The sequence below is a fragment of the Mycteria americana genome, assembly GCF_035582795.1.
Source record: "Mycteria americana isolate JAX WOST 10 ecotype Jacksonville Zoo and Gardens chromosome Z unlocalized genomic scaffold, USCA_MyAme_1.0 Scaffold_30, whole genome shotgun sequence".
In the NCBI taxonomy this organism is placed as follows: domain Eukaryota; kingdom Metazoa; phylum Chordata; class Aves; order Ciconiiformes; family Ciconiidae; genus Mycteria; species Mycteria americana.
In genome coordinates, this window is record NW_027445437.1 from 2593379 (window position 1) to 2607917 (window position 14539).

At 36.8% G+C, this 14539-nt stretch overlaps 1 protein-coding gene across 9 annotated transcripts in view; it reads left to right on the forward strand.

Moving 5' to 3' along the window:
- The window catches only part of NEDD4L (NEDD4 like E3 ubiquitin protein ligase), a 564086-nt gene that overhangs the window by 515426 nt on the left and 34121 nt on the right, over positions 1-14539 (forward strand). For all 9 annotated transcript variants that reach the window (XM_075489080.1, XM_075489077.1, XM_075489078.1 and 6 more), the window contains 4 exons: positions 7935-8066; positions 8554-8673; positions 11179-11376; positions 12736-12813. In XM_075489080.1, coding sequence (XP_075345195.1) covers positions 7935-8066; positions 8554-8673; positions 11179-11376; positions 12736-12813 — 528 coding nt within the window. The remainder of the gene's footprint in view (positions 1-7934; positions 8067-8553; positions 8674-11178; positions 11377-12735; positions 12814-14539) is intronic.

Genomic DNA, 14539 nt, shown 5'->3' on the forward strand with positions numbered 1-14539 from the left:
TTTCAAATTTTCTCAAAATTTCTCAAAACACTGCAATTTCAGTCAAATACTAGCATGTTTTAATGATGTGGATATGCCACTGAGTTTTAGCAAAGCTGTGCACTAAGGAAATACCACAGGCTTCTGAAAAATGAAAGATGAAATACCTAATTCTTTAAAAACTGATATTGAAAGATGAGACATCAAAACAGTATACATGTAGCTGTGTTTGTAGCTGCTTCTGTCTTTCCTTACTCTCCATTAGACTAATTCATTTTAAGAATTAAAGTTGATCTTAATTTGAGAACTGTGGAGGCACAGTGATATATCATAGAGCTCTTAATGGTCTTATTTAATGCCAGTTTTCATTTTCCAGTAGTTGTTCAGCAGTCCAGGGCTGAATTTTTACTTTGATTGTCCAGTAAAATTCTGGAAGTGCTTTTCTGAAAGTGTAATACAAGGAAAGTGGTTTTAATTTATATTGGACTTTGTCAGAAACATCCCATTCTTTTTTAACCTGATTAAATGTCCATCTGAAGCAAGTTATTTCATAGAAATCATTTTACAGTAACTATCATAAATAGCTTTTATGAATATACGTGCTCCTAGATAATTCGTTTCAGGGAAAGAAATATAATTTAGACTTGGTATGTTTCCTGTTTGTATGTGGTAATGTCAGATCTTAATTTGGGTGTTGATGCATCATTCTGTAATACTGTGTATATTTACTGTTTTTTGACTTTAGAATCAGAGGAGCATATTTGTATTTTGTTCCTGCAAATAGCAGATTTTTTTGTGTCCCTGCAAAACCAGCTTGACTTGTTAATCATTAGTTAAAATGCATGCTATATTGAACTGTAATGTAAAGAAGGTCTTTTGTTGGCAGAGCATCTTGTCTTGATTATACTTTTTAGGGCAAAATACTAATATTTTTCTGCAAATAACTGATTTCAAACTTTACTGACTCATAATTAATACAGCTATATCATAGATGTTTTACCTAATTATAGTGCAGCTTACTAATGGGACCCTACCCCCCCATTTCGGCTTCATTCAGCGTGCATTTATACTGTGACATCCAAATCTGCAGAGGCCTTAGGACTTAAATAGGATTCTTGCATTTAAATCCAAAAGCATTATTTTCAAAGGTTGCCATTCTCTGTGTCCTTCAGGCACCTACAGTTTCTAGTCATACAATCTGTCAATAGTAGGAGTTTCTAGATCACTTGAGTTTTGCTTGCAGAATCCCTGTGAAACCCCTCATTGGACTGGGACCCACAAGTTGGACATTCTTCAGCCTCAGTCCCTAAAGAAGCGTAATTCTGCAGGCATGCCGGGAGCATGCCTGGCACAGAGGCGGGGGGTGGACTGCACACAAATGCGATGCTGGGGCATCTTTAGAAGTGATGATGCCCGTTGTTATAACTGGCTTAGTGGAGTTACTTAAGAGCAACAAGCACAGAGGTCCGTGTCCTCCTGCGTATGAGATGATTTAAATCCACGTGGCTCTCGGGAATAGTCCCGGTGCAGGGCGCTCTGTCCTCTTGAATCTGTTTTGCAGTGAGAACGAAAGACGCGTTGCACTGGCAAGGGAGCGATAACTGTGCTTGGCCCTTCAGCCTGACGACCAATGCGCTCAGCAGCTGAGCCCCTTGGGGAACAGCGGTTACACCCCAGAGTGGCGTATCCTGATGGATTGCTCTGATTGCTGCTGCTTTGTGTCGGACTTGATATTACTGTCAGGGCCCCACCCTGTTTGTTTTAGAGCGTGACTAAAGTAGGAAAAACTGTGTTGATTTGTGGTTTGTCTTAGCAAGCTGTGGGGCCTGAGGAGGCTATTAAATGGCATATTCATGCCAACTAACGTTACCTGATTTTCCCCCCTGTGGGTCCGAGTCTAAGCATTTATATAGCTCATAAGAAATTGATACACTAAATATTGTGTATAACTGTAAAAATGTTACATCTGCCCTAGATACAGCGTGGCTGACTTTTTTGTATTGTCAGTGACAGAAGATGAGTACCTTTGTTACTCGAGTGTGTGTAATGAAGTAGGTGTTGATGATTGTAGATAAAGTGCATGTTTTGGTAAATATGTCTGTGGTTATTAAGCGCTTTGCTTGTCAGGATTTCTGTATTTTTTTTTAAGTTCCCCAAGGTTCTTTACCATTCCTCTGGTGTGAAGGCTGCATTGTAAAAACTAGGCTGAGCAAAACATGAGCAATGCATTATGTGTCTGAGCATCTCCATTCTCGTGACATTTTGTGCTTAACCATAATACTTTTTTTTCCCCCACTGTTTCTTGAAGACAGCTGTTAAAAAGTGTTCCCTTTTTGGGAAAAAGGCTCTGGATAAATCTCCCAGGTTTCTACTCTATGTGGTAGAGTATCTTTCACCCTGGTATCTAACATATGGAAAGGAGGTTGAAGGGCAAGCTCTGGTTTGCAGATTGCATTATGGGTTGCATTAACCCCCAACGAATGGAGAAAGGCTGCTGATAGCTGAATTTATTTTGATAGAGTGTTAAAGAGAAAGGAAAGATCAGGTGGTATAACTAGAGCATCTTCTTTCTGTTTCTGGAGCCTCACAGTCAAAGTTGATAATTTGCAGTTGATAATGCTGTCACATAGTGAATAGATTGTGCATTATTACAACTAACTGATTAAGTTTTTTAATTGCAAATCTCTGAATTATCCACACCTTATGTTTCCTCTGTATTGTAGACAATATTAATAGCCCGAATAGAGCAAACATGTAAGAATGTGTAGCAGTCATCCATTGGTCCAGAAAGCCTGCGAACCACTGTCAGGCCTCTCGATTTCTGCCAGACTAATCAGTTGCCTTAATTATCTAATTTTTAACTCAGACATTGTCTGTGGACTGTTTTCAGACCACTTACTGTGGCCATATTGACCACTGATTAATGGTGTGGAAACCATTAGAACAGTCTTGTAAATGGTAGTCTCCTTATCATTGCCTGCCAGCTCTGTGAACTAAGACGAGTGGAAAAATAGCATAGTCTTTCCAGCACTCGACTGTTTAGGAAAGAAATAAATCGGAGTCTCATAGTTTGTTTTAGTGGGTATTTTCTATTTCCCATGGTAGTACGTCAACTTTCTGACCCATTCAGTATCTTTTCTCATTTCCTTTCTTGATTATCTAGGCAGTTCTCCAGTTCTTTGTGTCAGCTATGCTCTTCTCGTGAAAAGCAAATACACTGACTTAAGCAAGAGTCCTAGGAAAGAGGTCTTAATATGAAGCAAGAACAAGAATTACAGTTACATTCTTTGCTCCAGCAAAGCAATTAGAGTGTAGAAAAAGAACGTATCCTCAATTTCAACAGGAGCCTTCAGAGGCCTAAAGAGAGTTAGGCCTCTGAAATTACAGAGAGTTAGGCCTCTGAATTACATTGCAAATTCTACTGTGCAATGTAATTCACGTCTTCAATCTTTGGGTAGCAATTTTCCACTGTATACATGTTTTTAAATGGAATGATCATGAAACACAAATCACTTTATAAGGACATGGAAAGAGTAACTTTTTTGCTTGCTTTATGGTTAGTGTGGTGACTAAAGCTAAAGGCCTAGAGACAGAGAGGCAGCTATCCAAGTAGCCTTCGTGTTGTGGCTTATTACTTCCCATGCTCTTGTGAGTCTGCATAGTACTCAAGGCATGGACAGTATATACTTGCGGAAAAGAAAATAGATTTTGTAGTCAGATGTAGAATACTTGCACTAAGGAATCTAAGTAGTAAAATAAGGAAAAACAGTGAAACTCTTAGAGTTGAAGATATTAATGAATGGATTGCAGGTATTGAACTGGAATCATACTTAGCCGTCTAAGTTTTACCGATCAATTTTGCATTCGTCCTGTTCATCCTATGTATGCTGGAAGTGGTTATAGGTTTTTCTTATACTGTCAGCCATAATGCAGTTGCTAATGATTTTTTTTTTTAAATCTGGCAAAAAAAGATTTCCTTTAAATTAATATAAATTCAATGTAATTAAAAATCTGTTTGTGATATTTCTCACATGACTTTAAATTTCAGTCCTTTTAAGCTTTTGCTACTCTTCCTTTTACTGTTTTGTGGCAAAAAAATTACAGCTGCTAGTGCAGCAAACTCTGGATTAATGCATCTTGCTAATTCCACTTCATTACAATTTTCTAGTTCACCACTTCAGGCATATATGTTTCTTAAATAGTGCTTGCATATATAATTTGATAGTGACTACTTCAGGTTTAAAATAAATTGGAGTATTAAAAGTACACAGCAATAGGATAGAAACAAATGTTTTATCAGGCTATGTTTTTAAAACAAAAAAAATGTTCAAGTATTGTTTATTATAGATAGCCATGACAGGTAAGAGGAAGAACATATCCTGAATTCCCAGGAGACCAATCTCAGTGTTTCTTTAAATGTTAAGGGCAGTAGTATGGTAAGGCAGGAATAACAGTTTTCCAGAATGTGTTGGATTTTTAGTTTAATTACAGGGATTAGAAATTTTTATGTTACATATAACTAGCTTTTTTCCATCAGAAGAATGGTCATCAGTGCAGTTGTCACTTTACCAGGAAGACTCCTTTCTAAAACTAGAAAGCTTAACAATTGGTTTCTAACCAATGTGAAGATATTTGATAATTTTCAAGGCTGATTCTTCTTGTGGTTTTATTTTAAGATCATACTAAAAAAGTTTAAAGAGTCTTCCTTAAACACCTTTAATCTCTTACTCACGTGCACTGCTTTGTATTCCAACATTCATTCCAAGCGCTCACGGAATTCAATTTGGATTCACCTAGTGAGAATTTAAGAGCTCGAATGTTAATACTTTGCAGGACTGAGTCTTCAGTCATTCATCTTTACCAAAAGCATTTGCCCATAGAGCTGACCTCCTCCTGCCTGCGCTTAGGCTGCTTGGATATGAATCAGCCCTGAAACAGAGGCCGTGTTTCTGATGGTCATCTCAGATGTGGGCAAAGTACTCAAAAAAGCAGAGGCACCTTCGCTGACTCTAAATTGTTGATACCATTACTGTGATACACACATGTCTCTGCCTACAGTGGTTTAACTCGGGCTCCCTAAGACTGGATGAAATAAAACCCCTGTCTCCCCCTAGTTCATTGGCTTACTCATTGTCTTGATGTGAGGCTGAGACATACGACTCTTTTCAGAGTCTGTGCTAGTGATCAGCTCTGCCCAGCACTTATTTTAGACTTCTAGTAAAAATATTGGGATTGATGCTAAAATCATACTGTTACTATGTGGTGCTGAATTTGTATTGAATTCCAAATTTGAAATTGTCTCTCAGTAGTTAAAGTGACTCCTGGTGTTAACAAAATGAGCAAAGACCGCACATGAAGTGACAGCAAGGTATCTAATGTTCTGCACAAAACTTCAGTCTGTGCGCTCTGTTTCTCCTTTATCTAGCACAGCAGCACATCTTCTCCATGAGATGCCCTGAAATTGCAGAGGTGAAAATGATACACCTTCATGTTTGATACGTGATAACATGCTTTCTGTGAAAGGACAGAATGAATGAAAGCATGACTGTACATCAGAATTCTTTCCATTTTGGGCTTACCACCTAAAAAAGGTTTTTTGGTGGTGTGGTTTTTTTTTTTTAACATAAAGAATACTGTTGTCTGAAATAAAGATATGCCTTTGACTTCTGCAGTAGGCAATTGCCTTAAATAGGTAGTCCTTTGTGAAGCGAATTGGATTAATGAGCATTGGAGTAATTTGACCCTTTGCTCCATTGGAGCAAAGGACAATTCATAGTATGCATAAGTTTCTTAGCCTTCTTCCTTTGTTACGTCCAGCAACTGTCTGTCGTCAGACATTTGGTGTTACAGTCAGTCTTTCTTCAAACCATGTTTTTACATGCAGCATCCTGCTTCTTTCAGGAGAGGTCTTATAAAAATGTCTTCTCTTTTCCAAGCAGTCTAAAAAGAGTTCATAGATCATCTTCTCGTAAGCAGGAGATTGTTGGGGGTGCAAGGGGCAGCAACCAGAGCTGCTTTCTGCATCTTGGACATTGATGCGAGTCCTTTCTCTAGCTCAGATGTCAGAACCATTGCTTCCCAATCTGAACATTGGCATTAACTATTACCTCAGCTCAAGAAGTTCCAGCGCTACAGAAAATTTGATGTTCAGGTGCAACAAGCGCAGTAAGTTTAGCAGTTCAAGTACAAGTTTTGTCTTTCTGTCTGCTGTGCTGCTTTGCAGTTCTACCTGTCAGCATTTAAACCTGAAATTCTTTAAGGACCAGTAAGTTCACATTTTACGTCCATAAGAAAAATGCCGTGTACGTTGCTACAGCCTGTTCAGGGGAAGCCATGATAAAAGCAGACTGCTAGATGAAGGCGTTTTGGTTTGTTCTCTTAGCACTACAAAGCTGCCTATTCCTAAAGGAATTAATGTTATTGGTGATGAATTAAAAGCATTGCACAAATTGGTAAGACAGGGCAGTTCAAGCACTGTTTTTTACTCTGTCACATGATGAAGACCTTTAGGTTTTGTCATCCTTCTGCTGTCAAGGCAGATGTTTTGAAAGAGTGAAGCAATCTCTAGCGTTACAGACTCCCGATAATTAATGTATGAAAGTATATTTTAATGTGATTAATAATTAAGCCAAATGCATATTGAACCAAAGATCTAGACATAGATACTGAAAAGCACCTTGCACGTGCCAAGTCTTTGATGCAATTATTAATACATGGGCTTCATTAGAGAGCAAAAATACTGCCCTGCAGAGTTTAGCAGTTTGCTTGTATCTGCTGTGAATGACAGAAATTCCCATATCTCTCTAGCTCTTAGTGTTTACATCAATTACTTGAGAAAAACACCTATCCTGAGCCTTCTGGTTTTTTGGTTTGCTTCACTGACAGCCAGGATACCTGTTCTGAATCAGTTATACAAGCACGTGTTGCCTTAAGAGGAGTCCCAAACTAGAGAGTGACTAAGCTTAATAAACATCCAGATTTATGTGGAGGGTATTGTCTAAAAACTGTAACTCTCTGGGCATCGTCCCCTTCTAAAGCACATACTCAGATGCAGACAGGGTCAGTGTTAAAAATTCTTTCTAGGCTATTTTTCTTCAAGAAGCTTTGCTGTTTGTGCTACAATGCCTCCCCCCCACCAAGTCCCAGGAAAAAATGTCCACTTGGTTTAAGCATTGAATATCTTCCTCACAGGAAGTACACAAGACAGCATCAGCAACACACAATAATCTAATTACTGTGTTGAATAATGACATAACTTGTTTAATGACAGTTAGTGCCTTTGGCACCGTTATCGTTATCTGTATATTTTCTTTAGAACAATGTCTTTCTTGTGCAACTTCTAGTAAAAAAGTCTTTTCACACCAAAGTTTGGGCTCCAGTTTGGGGTGTGTCTTGTGTCTTCAGGACAGCTAACCCTGAACACAGCATTTGTAACTGTAACAAAATGGTTGAACTTCAGGTTTTAAACCCACAATAGTTTCTTGCAACTGATTGAAGACACGCTGTGGTAAAGAAAAGAACAGAACTTGGGAGATTTGACTCGACTGCAGTTACTTCAGTTCTTACTTATCCATACTAATTAAAGGAAAAAACATCCACCTTTTTAAGGAAAAATCATTAAAACACAAAGTTCCTTTTTGTCATTATGTGTAATTGACAAATTAAAAAGTTTGAGGGCATATAAGCTTAGTTGTTTTCTGAACAAGATACCTGAGTCTGTGCAAAAGTGAATCAAAAGTTCTATTGTGAGGAAAAAATTATTTGACTCAAAGGTACAAGAAGAAGAGCTTATATTAAATGAAATCAGAAACTATATTTTTCGGTATATTTGTTGTGTTTAAGAATGTTGTGAGTTAACAAGTTTTTTGTTTTTTTTTTTAAACAACAGACTTATGAAATATTCTTTTTTTTTAGCTATTATAAAATAACAATACAGTAATTTCTTGCTTGAACAGCCTTCAGTGGCCTATGTACATACTACACCAGGCTTACCTTCAGGCTGGGAAGAAAGAAAGGATGCAAAGGGCCGTACGTATTATGTCAATCATAACAATCGAACCACAACATGGACACGGCCCATTATGCAGGTATGAAGATCTGTTACAACACCCAATTTAGAGAGCAAACACTTAGCATGTATTGAGTATAATGTCAGCTGAAGCAGCTCTTCAGAACTCTGACATTTAAAAAAAAAAATCCTAAGCATTGTCATGACAAGTCAGGATAATCATAAAAAATTGCAACGATTGGGATTTTTTTGTTACTTCTTTTAACTATATTAAGGTACAGATTAAGTTGATTGCTACAATGGAAGGAATTTACAGAGAGGTACATATGAACTAATAAAGGAGGCAAATGCATTCTTAGGATTGAATCTCAAAGTTGTGTTGATCTGTTAATAGTACCGTACGTTATTTGCCCTTCCAATGGAATTAAATTAAAAACTTGATCTTTAAGAAAGTATATTTAATATTTCATACTACTAATAAATAATTACATCATTTTTTAAGTGTCCTAACTCTGGATGAACTGTGTTTCTGACAACTTGCTAACGTGGTTTTGCTTCTGAAATAGCTTGCAGAAGATGGCATGGTTGGGTCGACAGCAAACAGCAGCAACCATTTAAGCGAACCCCAGATAAGACGGCCTCGTAGCCTCAGTTCACCCACAGTAACTCTGTCTGCTCCACTTGAGGTGAGAAACGCTGTTACGAGCAACGATCAGTTATGGCTGACTTCTCATTCATTGTAGCTTCTTATTTCCTTTTGGGTTATGCAGCACAGCCACTTTTCCCTGTTATTGATTTTGCCATAACATATTGCTGTTTTCTTTAGCAGTTTTCTGTCTGGATCTTGATATTGTACAACAGTATTACTTAACTTTCATGGTCATTGAATGATGTAATATGTATATAATTATTTAGTTTGGTCAGCTGAACCGTAATCTGTGTGCATGTCTGAAACATAATGTTGTTGTGGCTCCCTTCAAGTGCTCTGAATATATAAAATCAGAAATATTTTTTTAAGTTGAAACATTTATTGTGATGCTGATAACTTTGAAAATAATACATGCGATTGAGTTCGTCAAATCTTTGAGTTAAGGTACTGATTGCATTTTACATTCCTTGTCTTTCAAAAGGACATTTAATTTAAGTATCTTTAACAGAGTGCTGTTGAATGATGTTCACTGCAACATATCTGAAGAATAACTGAAGTGGCTTCTTAAGCAATCAAAGACAATGTGTGTTTTACTTCCGAAAGCATGATTAAAACTCTTGAATCAGTTGAACGTGGCTGTGTTGAGGAGAGTAAATTCTTTAAAATTTCTTCTTCAGGCTTAAAATATGACACCTTATTTTCCTTCTCTCTCACCTACTTGCGTCCCCTTTGCCCCTGCAAAAGTTTGCCATCAGTCAAGTGAAGACTGTAACATTTAGTTCATTTTCTGCATCGTTCTTCTTTGTTCCTTATACTGAAAAGTACTCAAACTATTGAGCAGATTGTTAAACAAAGGTAGGATTATTGGACAGATTGTAGTGAGGTGATTATAGTTCATATTGAAAATGAATTATCTCTACTTCTGTGTAATTCAGGTAAACCCCTTGACAATGAAATACTTAAAATTGCCCTTGCCATTGTTAATTTTGAAGACCAAATTTACTGTCCTTTAAATAAATTAAAAGATTCTGAATATCTTAAACTAAAACATGAAGGGCATTCCTCTCCCTACTGACATTTTAAACAGTTGAGCTGGCGGAAGTCACTGACTAAGCATCTGAAACTTGAGTTTCTCAGGGTGATAGCTTTTAAGGACAATAACCTATTCCATAGCTACAAAACCCGTATTCTCTTCACTTCAGAATATTGAGCTAATCAGTTTGGTGTTTCGTTTGTTCAATACTCAGAAACAACAAGGGTGCTGAAGAGCACAAACTTGTCATCTTATACCCACCTCTGAATTAATGTTTTTTTAAAAAAAGGTAAGGTGTAGACTTACAGATATTAAAATCTTAAAGGATACAACCATGAGGAAAAAAAATGAGTTCAACTTTTTGGAAGTTACTTCCTTTGTTTAAATAGTTAACTTCTTGTGAAATGTTTAATGTTTTTGTGTACAAGACATACGGAAAGCTTTTATTTAATGCAAGCTATTTCAAATGCCACTCTTGAACACTGTAATCTAACTGCATTTTCCATCCAAATGCAACTCAAAACAAGCCACAAATAAGGCTAGAATAATTTTGTAAATATCCATGCTGATGCCTCACTTTCAAAAATAATACTCAAAAAATAGTAATTAAATGTAGGCTAAGTTAGAGAATTGCCAAAATAAGCATGCATGGATTTACTGAATCTTAATAATTAGTAAAAACAAGAAGAAAACAGACTGTTATATCAGCTAATGAGAACATGTTTTTGGAAAGTAACTGAAAAGTACAAATGCAAACAAGATTTAAACATAAGTACTTAAGTCTTGTTTTCTGATTGTGATAGTCTGTATTTTCAAAGGTGAGTATATCTGGATCAAATTTTTCAAGCTGTTTAGGCATCTAAATGTGCAGTTTCCTAGGGAAATGGGAAAAAAAAAAAAAAAACCAAACACATCATGTAACTCCTGTTTTTAACCAATAGGCATTGATCAGTGAAGCAGTTTTGTGGCTGTGATCATTTATTTAAAAAGAAAAAAACCCCAAAAAACCAACAAATAACCTGTCCAAAATCTGTAATTGCAAACCTCCGTTTATTTTAGGAACTTGTTTTAAGTTCATATTTAAATGTTTTGTCTGAAGTTATATTTGAGAAATGCATTGAAAAGTGGGTAACATTGCCTCACGTTTAGGATACTCTCCTGTTGTAAAGTGAGATATATCACACCATGAAGCATGAGGCAATGCTTTTATTTTTTCCTTCGTAAAATGAAATATTCAGGGCAGCCGCAGTAAAATATATAATCAAATGTAAATACTGTGGACATTATCACTGCAGAGGGAAGTGGTAAAACACTGTGTCCTTCACAGAAAAAAGCTTGGTATGTTATCAGGAGCAGACTTTAGCTAAGTTCTAGGAAATCAGTCCCAGCACTTAATTCTAGTATGAGTTATATCTGGAATGAAAAACTACTTGCTGTGATACCAAGTTTTATTCATTTTACAGTATTGAGTGACATTTGTCAAAACTTAATATCTTTCATTTTCTTCAGGGTATCAAGGACTCCCCTGTGCGCAGAGCAGTGAAGGACACGCTTTCCAATCCACAGTCTCCACAGCCCTCACCTTACAACTCCCCTAAACCACAACACAAAGTTGCACAAAGCTTCCTTCCTCCTGGCTGGGAGATGCGAATAGCGCCCAATGGCAGGCCCTTCTTCATTGATCATAATACTAAAACTACTACGTGGGTAAGAGAAATTCTAGATAGTGAATTTTAAATCAGTTGCCATCTTTTAAATGTCTCTGTCTTTGTTTTCCTGCCTATATAGCCCCCTTTTTATTGTGGCATTTGTCTTGTCTTTAAGGAGGGATTTGTCAGCCTAACTTTTCATAGAACTGAGGTAGGAGTCTCACCGAATCCTCCACGCAGTCACGTACAGTGGCAGTAGACTTGAGTAGCTAATTTCATGAAATGACTGTAGTGCTGCCATTGCTGCACTCGGAGAAAGGAAACTTAATTGTTCACTTCCGCTTAGAGTTGGTGCATTTGTACATCGTATACCATGCAATAGTGCTTTGCATTTTGTATTTGACCTTTTTATACTTGACAAATCATTGCATACAAGTACTGTCCTTTAAATTCCCCAGATTTGACTTTGAGGCATACAGTGCAATGGAGATTTGGATTGTTGTTTAGTTTGAGACTGTCCGTAATTGTATTGTATTTCACTGTGACTAGTGCTGCTTTTTTATTAATATAATATATGTTCATATTCTTCAGTTAACAGAATCCTTTTTATTATTTGTTTTATGTCGTGAGGATCCATTTTTAAATAATTCTGCAACTTTGGTCAACAAATTGAAGAAATAAAATTACACTAGGAAAAAATGTCAAAGATGACCCAGCATTTCAAATCACCATTGAAATATGAGTTGCACATGAAATTGTTAGGCATTATTCTGATTCCCAGTTGCCACTAGTTACGTGACATATTTTTAATGGTGGTTCTTAATGGTGTTCCCAGGGGCATGTGGGTAAATTATGTGTGGGAAAAGTTCAAGCGTTTTTTTGTCTAGGTTTCTCTTTTGTGACCAATTTTACTTGCCCCTTTTTGCTTCATTTGGGCATTGATGTAGTAACACATGTGCATTAATAAACACTTAAGAAGCTCATTTTCATCCTTTTTGAGCCTTTTTGTGATAGGATGGCTTATTTCTCTCATGTTTTTAAGAGCCAAAAATGTGCATGTATATCTAAATGCCACTTATGGGAGTGCATGCATTCCTAAGAATACGGCTGTGTTTTTTGAAGCATATCTCTGGATAGAGGAGACTTAATGGAGTCAAAGTCTTACATCACCCTAACTAACTCTTAATATTTAAAAAAATCATTTCAATATGTGAATCCTAATAAAGTATGTGACACATCCAAATACTAAATGTTCTATCACTTTTATATGTTTTGTTTTATGTTTTATCCTCAAAAAAAGGAATAAAAGAATAACTGTAATGTAGGAAGATTTCTTTTCCAGATAATTCTGTGTTTGACTTGGTATGTAGATCTAACTTGATCTTTTGGATTTTACAGTTCTATATTTCTGTTACAGGAGGATCCACGACTGAAATTTCCAGTGCATTTGAGATCAAAAGCATCTTTGAACCCTAATGATTTGGGCCCTCTTCCTGTAAGTGATAATGTGTATGTATTTTAATATATACCTGCTATCTTACATGATCTGATGTATTACTGCAGTCATATATTGTATGTGGACACATATGTTTCTGTCATCACTTTTCTGAAGATATTAAAGCTATGTTTATATATAGCACCAAAAAGCTTTATCTGTGAGTCAGTCAGGCTCTTTGAAGCCAGCCCACAGTATTTCTGAAATGATTGCATGTTTCTTTGCTTGTCTAAAGCTTTGAGCTTTCAAGAAACTTACCTTGGTTTTATCTCTGACGATGTGCTTTTAGATAATTACCTGTTGCTGGAGGAGATTGTTCAAAGCGAGCTCTATTAACGCACCAGCATATATTGGCATTCAGAAATCTAAATAGATTTTGATTTTTCAATGAAACTTCCATATTCTGCAGAGAAAATTATCATTTTAATGTCAGAAGTTTTGTCACGCTTGTAACCAAAGTATAATATTGAATTCCAGCCACGTCAAACACAGAGCTTTGCTTTGTTTTTAAAAAGCTTCATCCGTAATGGCAGAGACTAGTCTATGCAAGCTAGCACTTTTTCTAAGGTGCTGATTTTTACATTGTAGTGTTAATTCAGCTTATTGCCTCATATATACTAAGCATACTTTTGAGAAATTGCCATTGAAATTGTACTTGCAACACTGGAAACCTTAGTGACAACGAGCCGCTAATTGTCACCAGCACTGTCAGTGCTCCAGCATGTATTCTGGACAAGCTGTTTGAAACAGCTGTGCCAGCAGAAGAGGCTACTGTCCCACCCTACAGGACATGTCAGGTTAAATTATTTTAGTTCTAAACAGTTTGAATAACAAGTCTTTAATCCTGTTCATTTTCATTGAGCTGGGTTACAGTTTACTTAGATGAACCACTCTGCCGGCAGACCAAAACGAGTGCTGCTTTTGGGCAAGAGTGGTGACAAATGCTACCTTTGGTGAGGGGCGATAACCTCTGTTACCACCTACGATCAGACACCCTCCTCTAAAACATCCTAAAATCTCACTGCCCTTGTCTTGATTAGCAAAAAGGTTTGCCTTGTATTTAAATCAAGCTAGGCCATTTGTCAGGCCCAGTGTCTTGAATCACCGATTAGACTGGAAATTCTGTGCAGTTGAATACAGGTGTTATGATGCTTTTCGTGGTTACAACACAGCAGTAATGCAGTTTGTCTTTAAGAAAACAGCTGTGGAAGTAGCTGTTCTTTTGCAGTTCTTCAGATACATCAAGCATGCATTAATCTTTGAGGACACATTGCTTAGATAGGAGGCAGTGCATGGGAGTAACTGAAGGGCCAATTTACAATTTATTCTGTTAATTGCAAGAGATAAAACATGCAGTGAAATCAGGATAGCCTAACATATATCACTGGAAATATATAATTACTAACAGATTTAAACTCAGTTAAACAATCCATTTTTGAGTGAGCTAAGAACGACCACAGAATTTTACAAGAGTTTCTCGGAAAAGATTGACATGAAATCATTTCTCATCTGTATTTTATAGAAGTCTGAAGCTCATGTAGAGCATGCAGGTGGAATGAGTGCTAGGCTGGACAGCATTGCCTATACTAACACTGTGCCATTTATTCTCCTTTCTATACTATAATAATTTGGAAGATGAGAAAAGGGAATGGATAAAAAGGGAAGAATTGAGTACTAGGCTAGACATTCTTGTCCCACTGTAATGGGATCCTGGCTCACATATTTA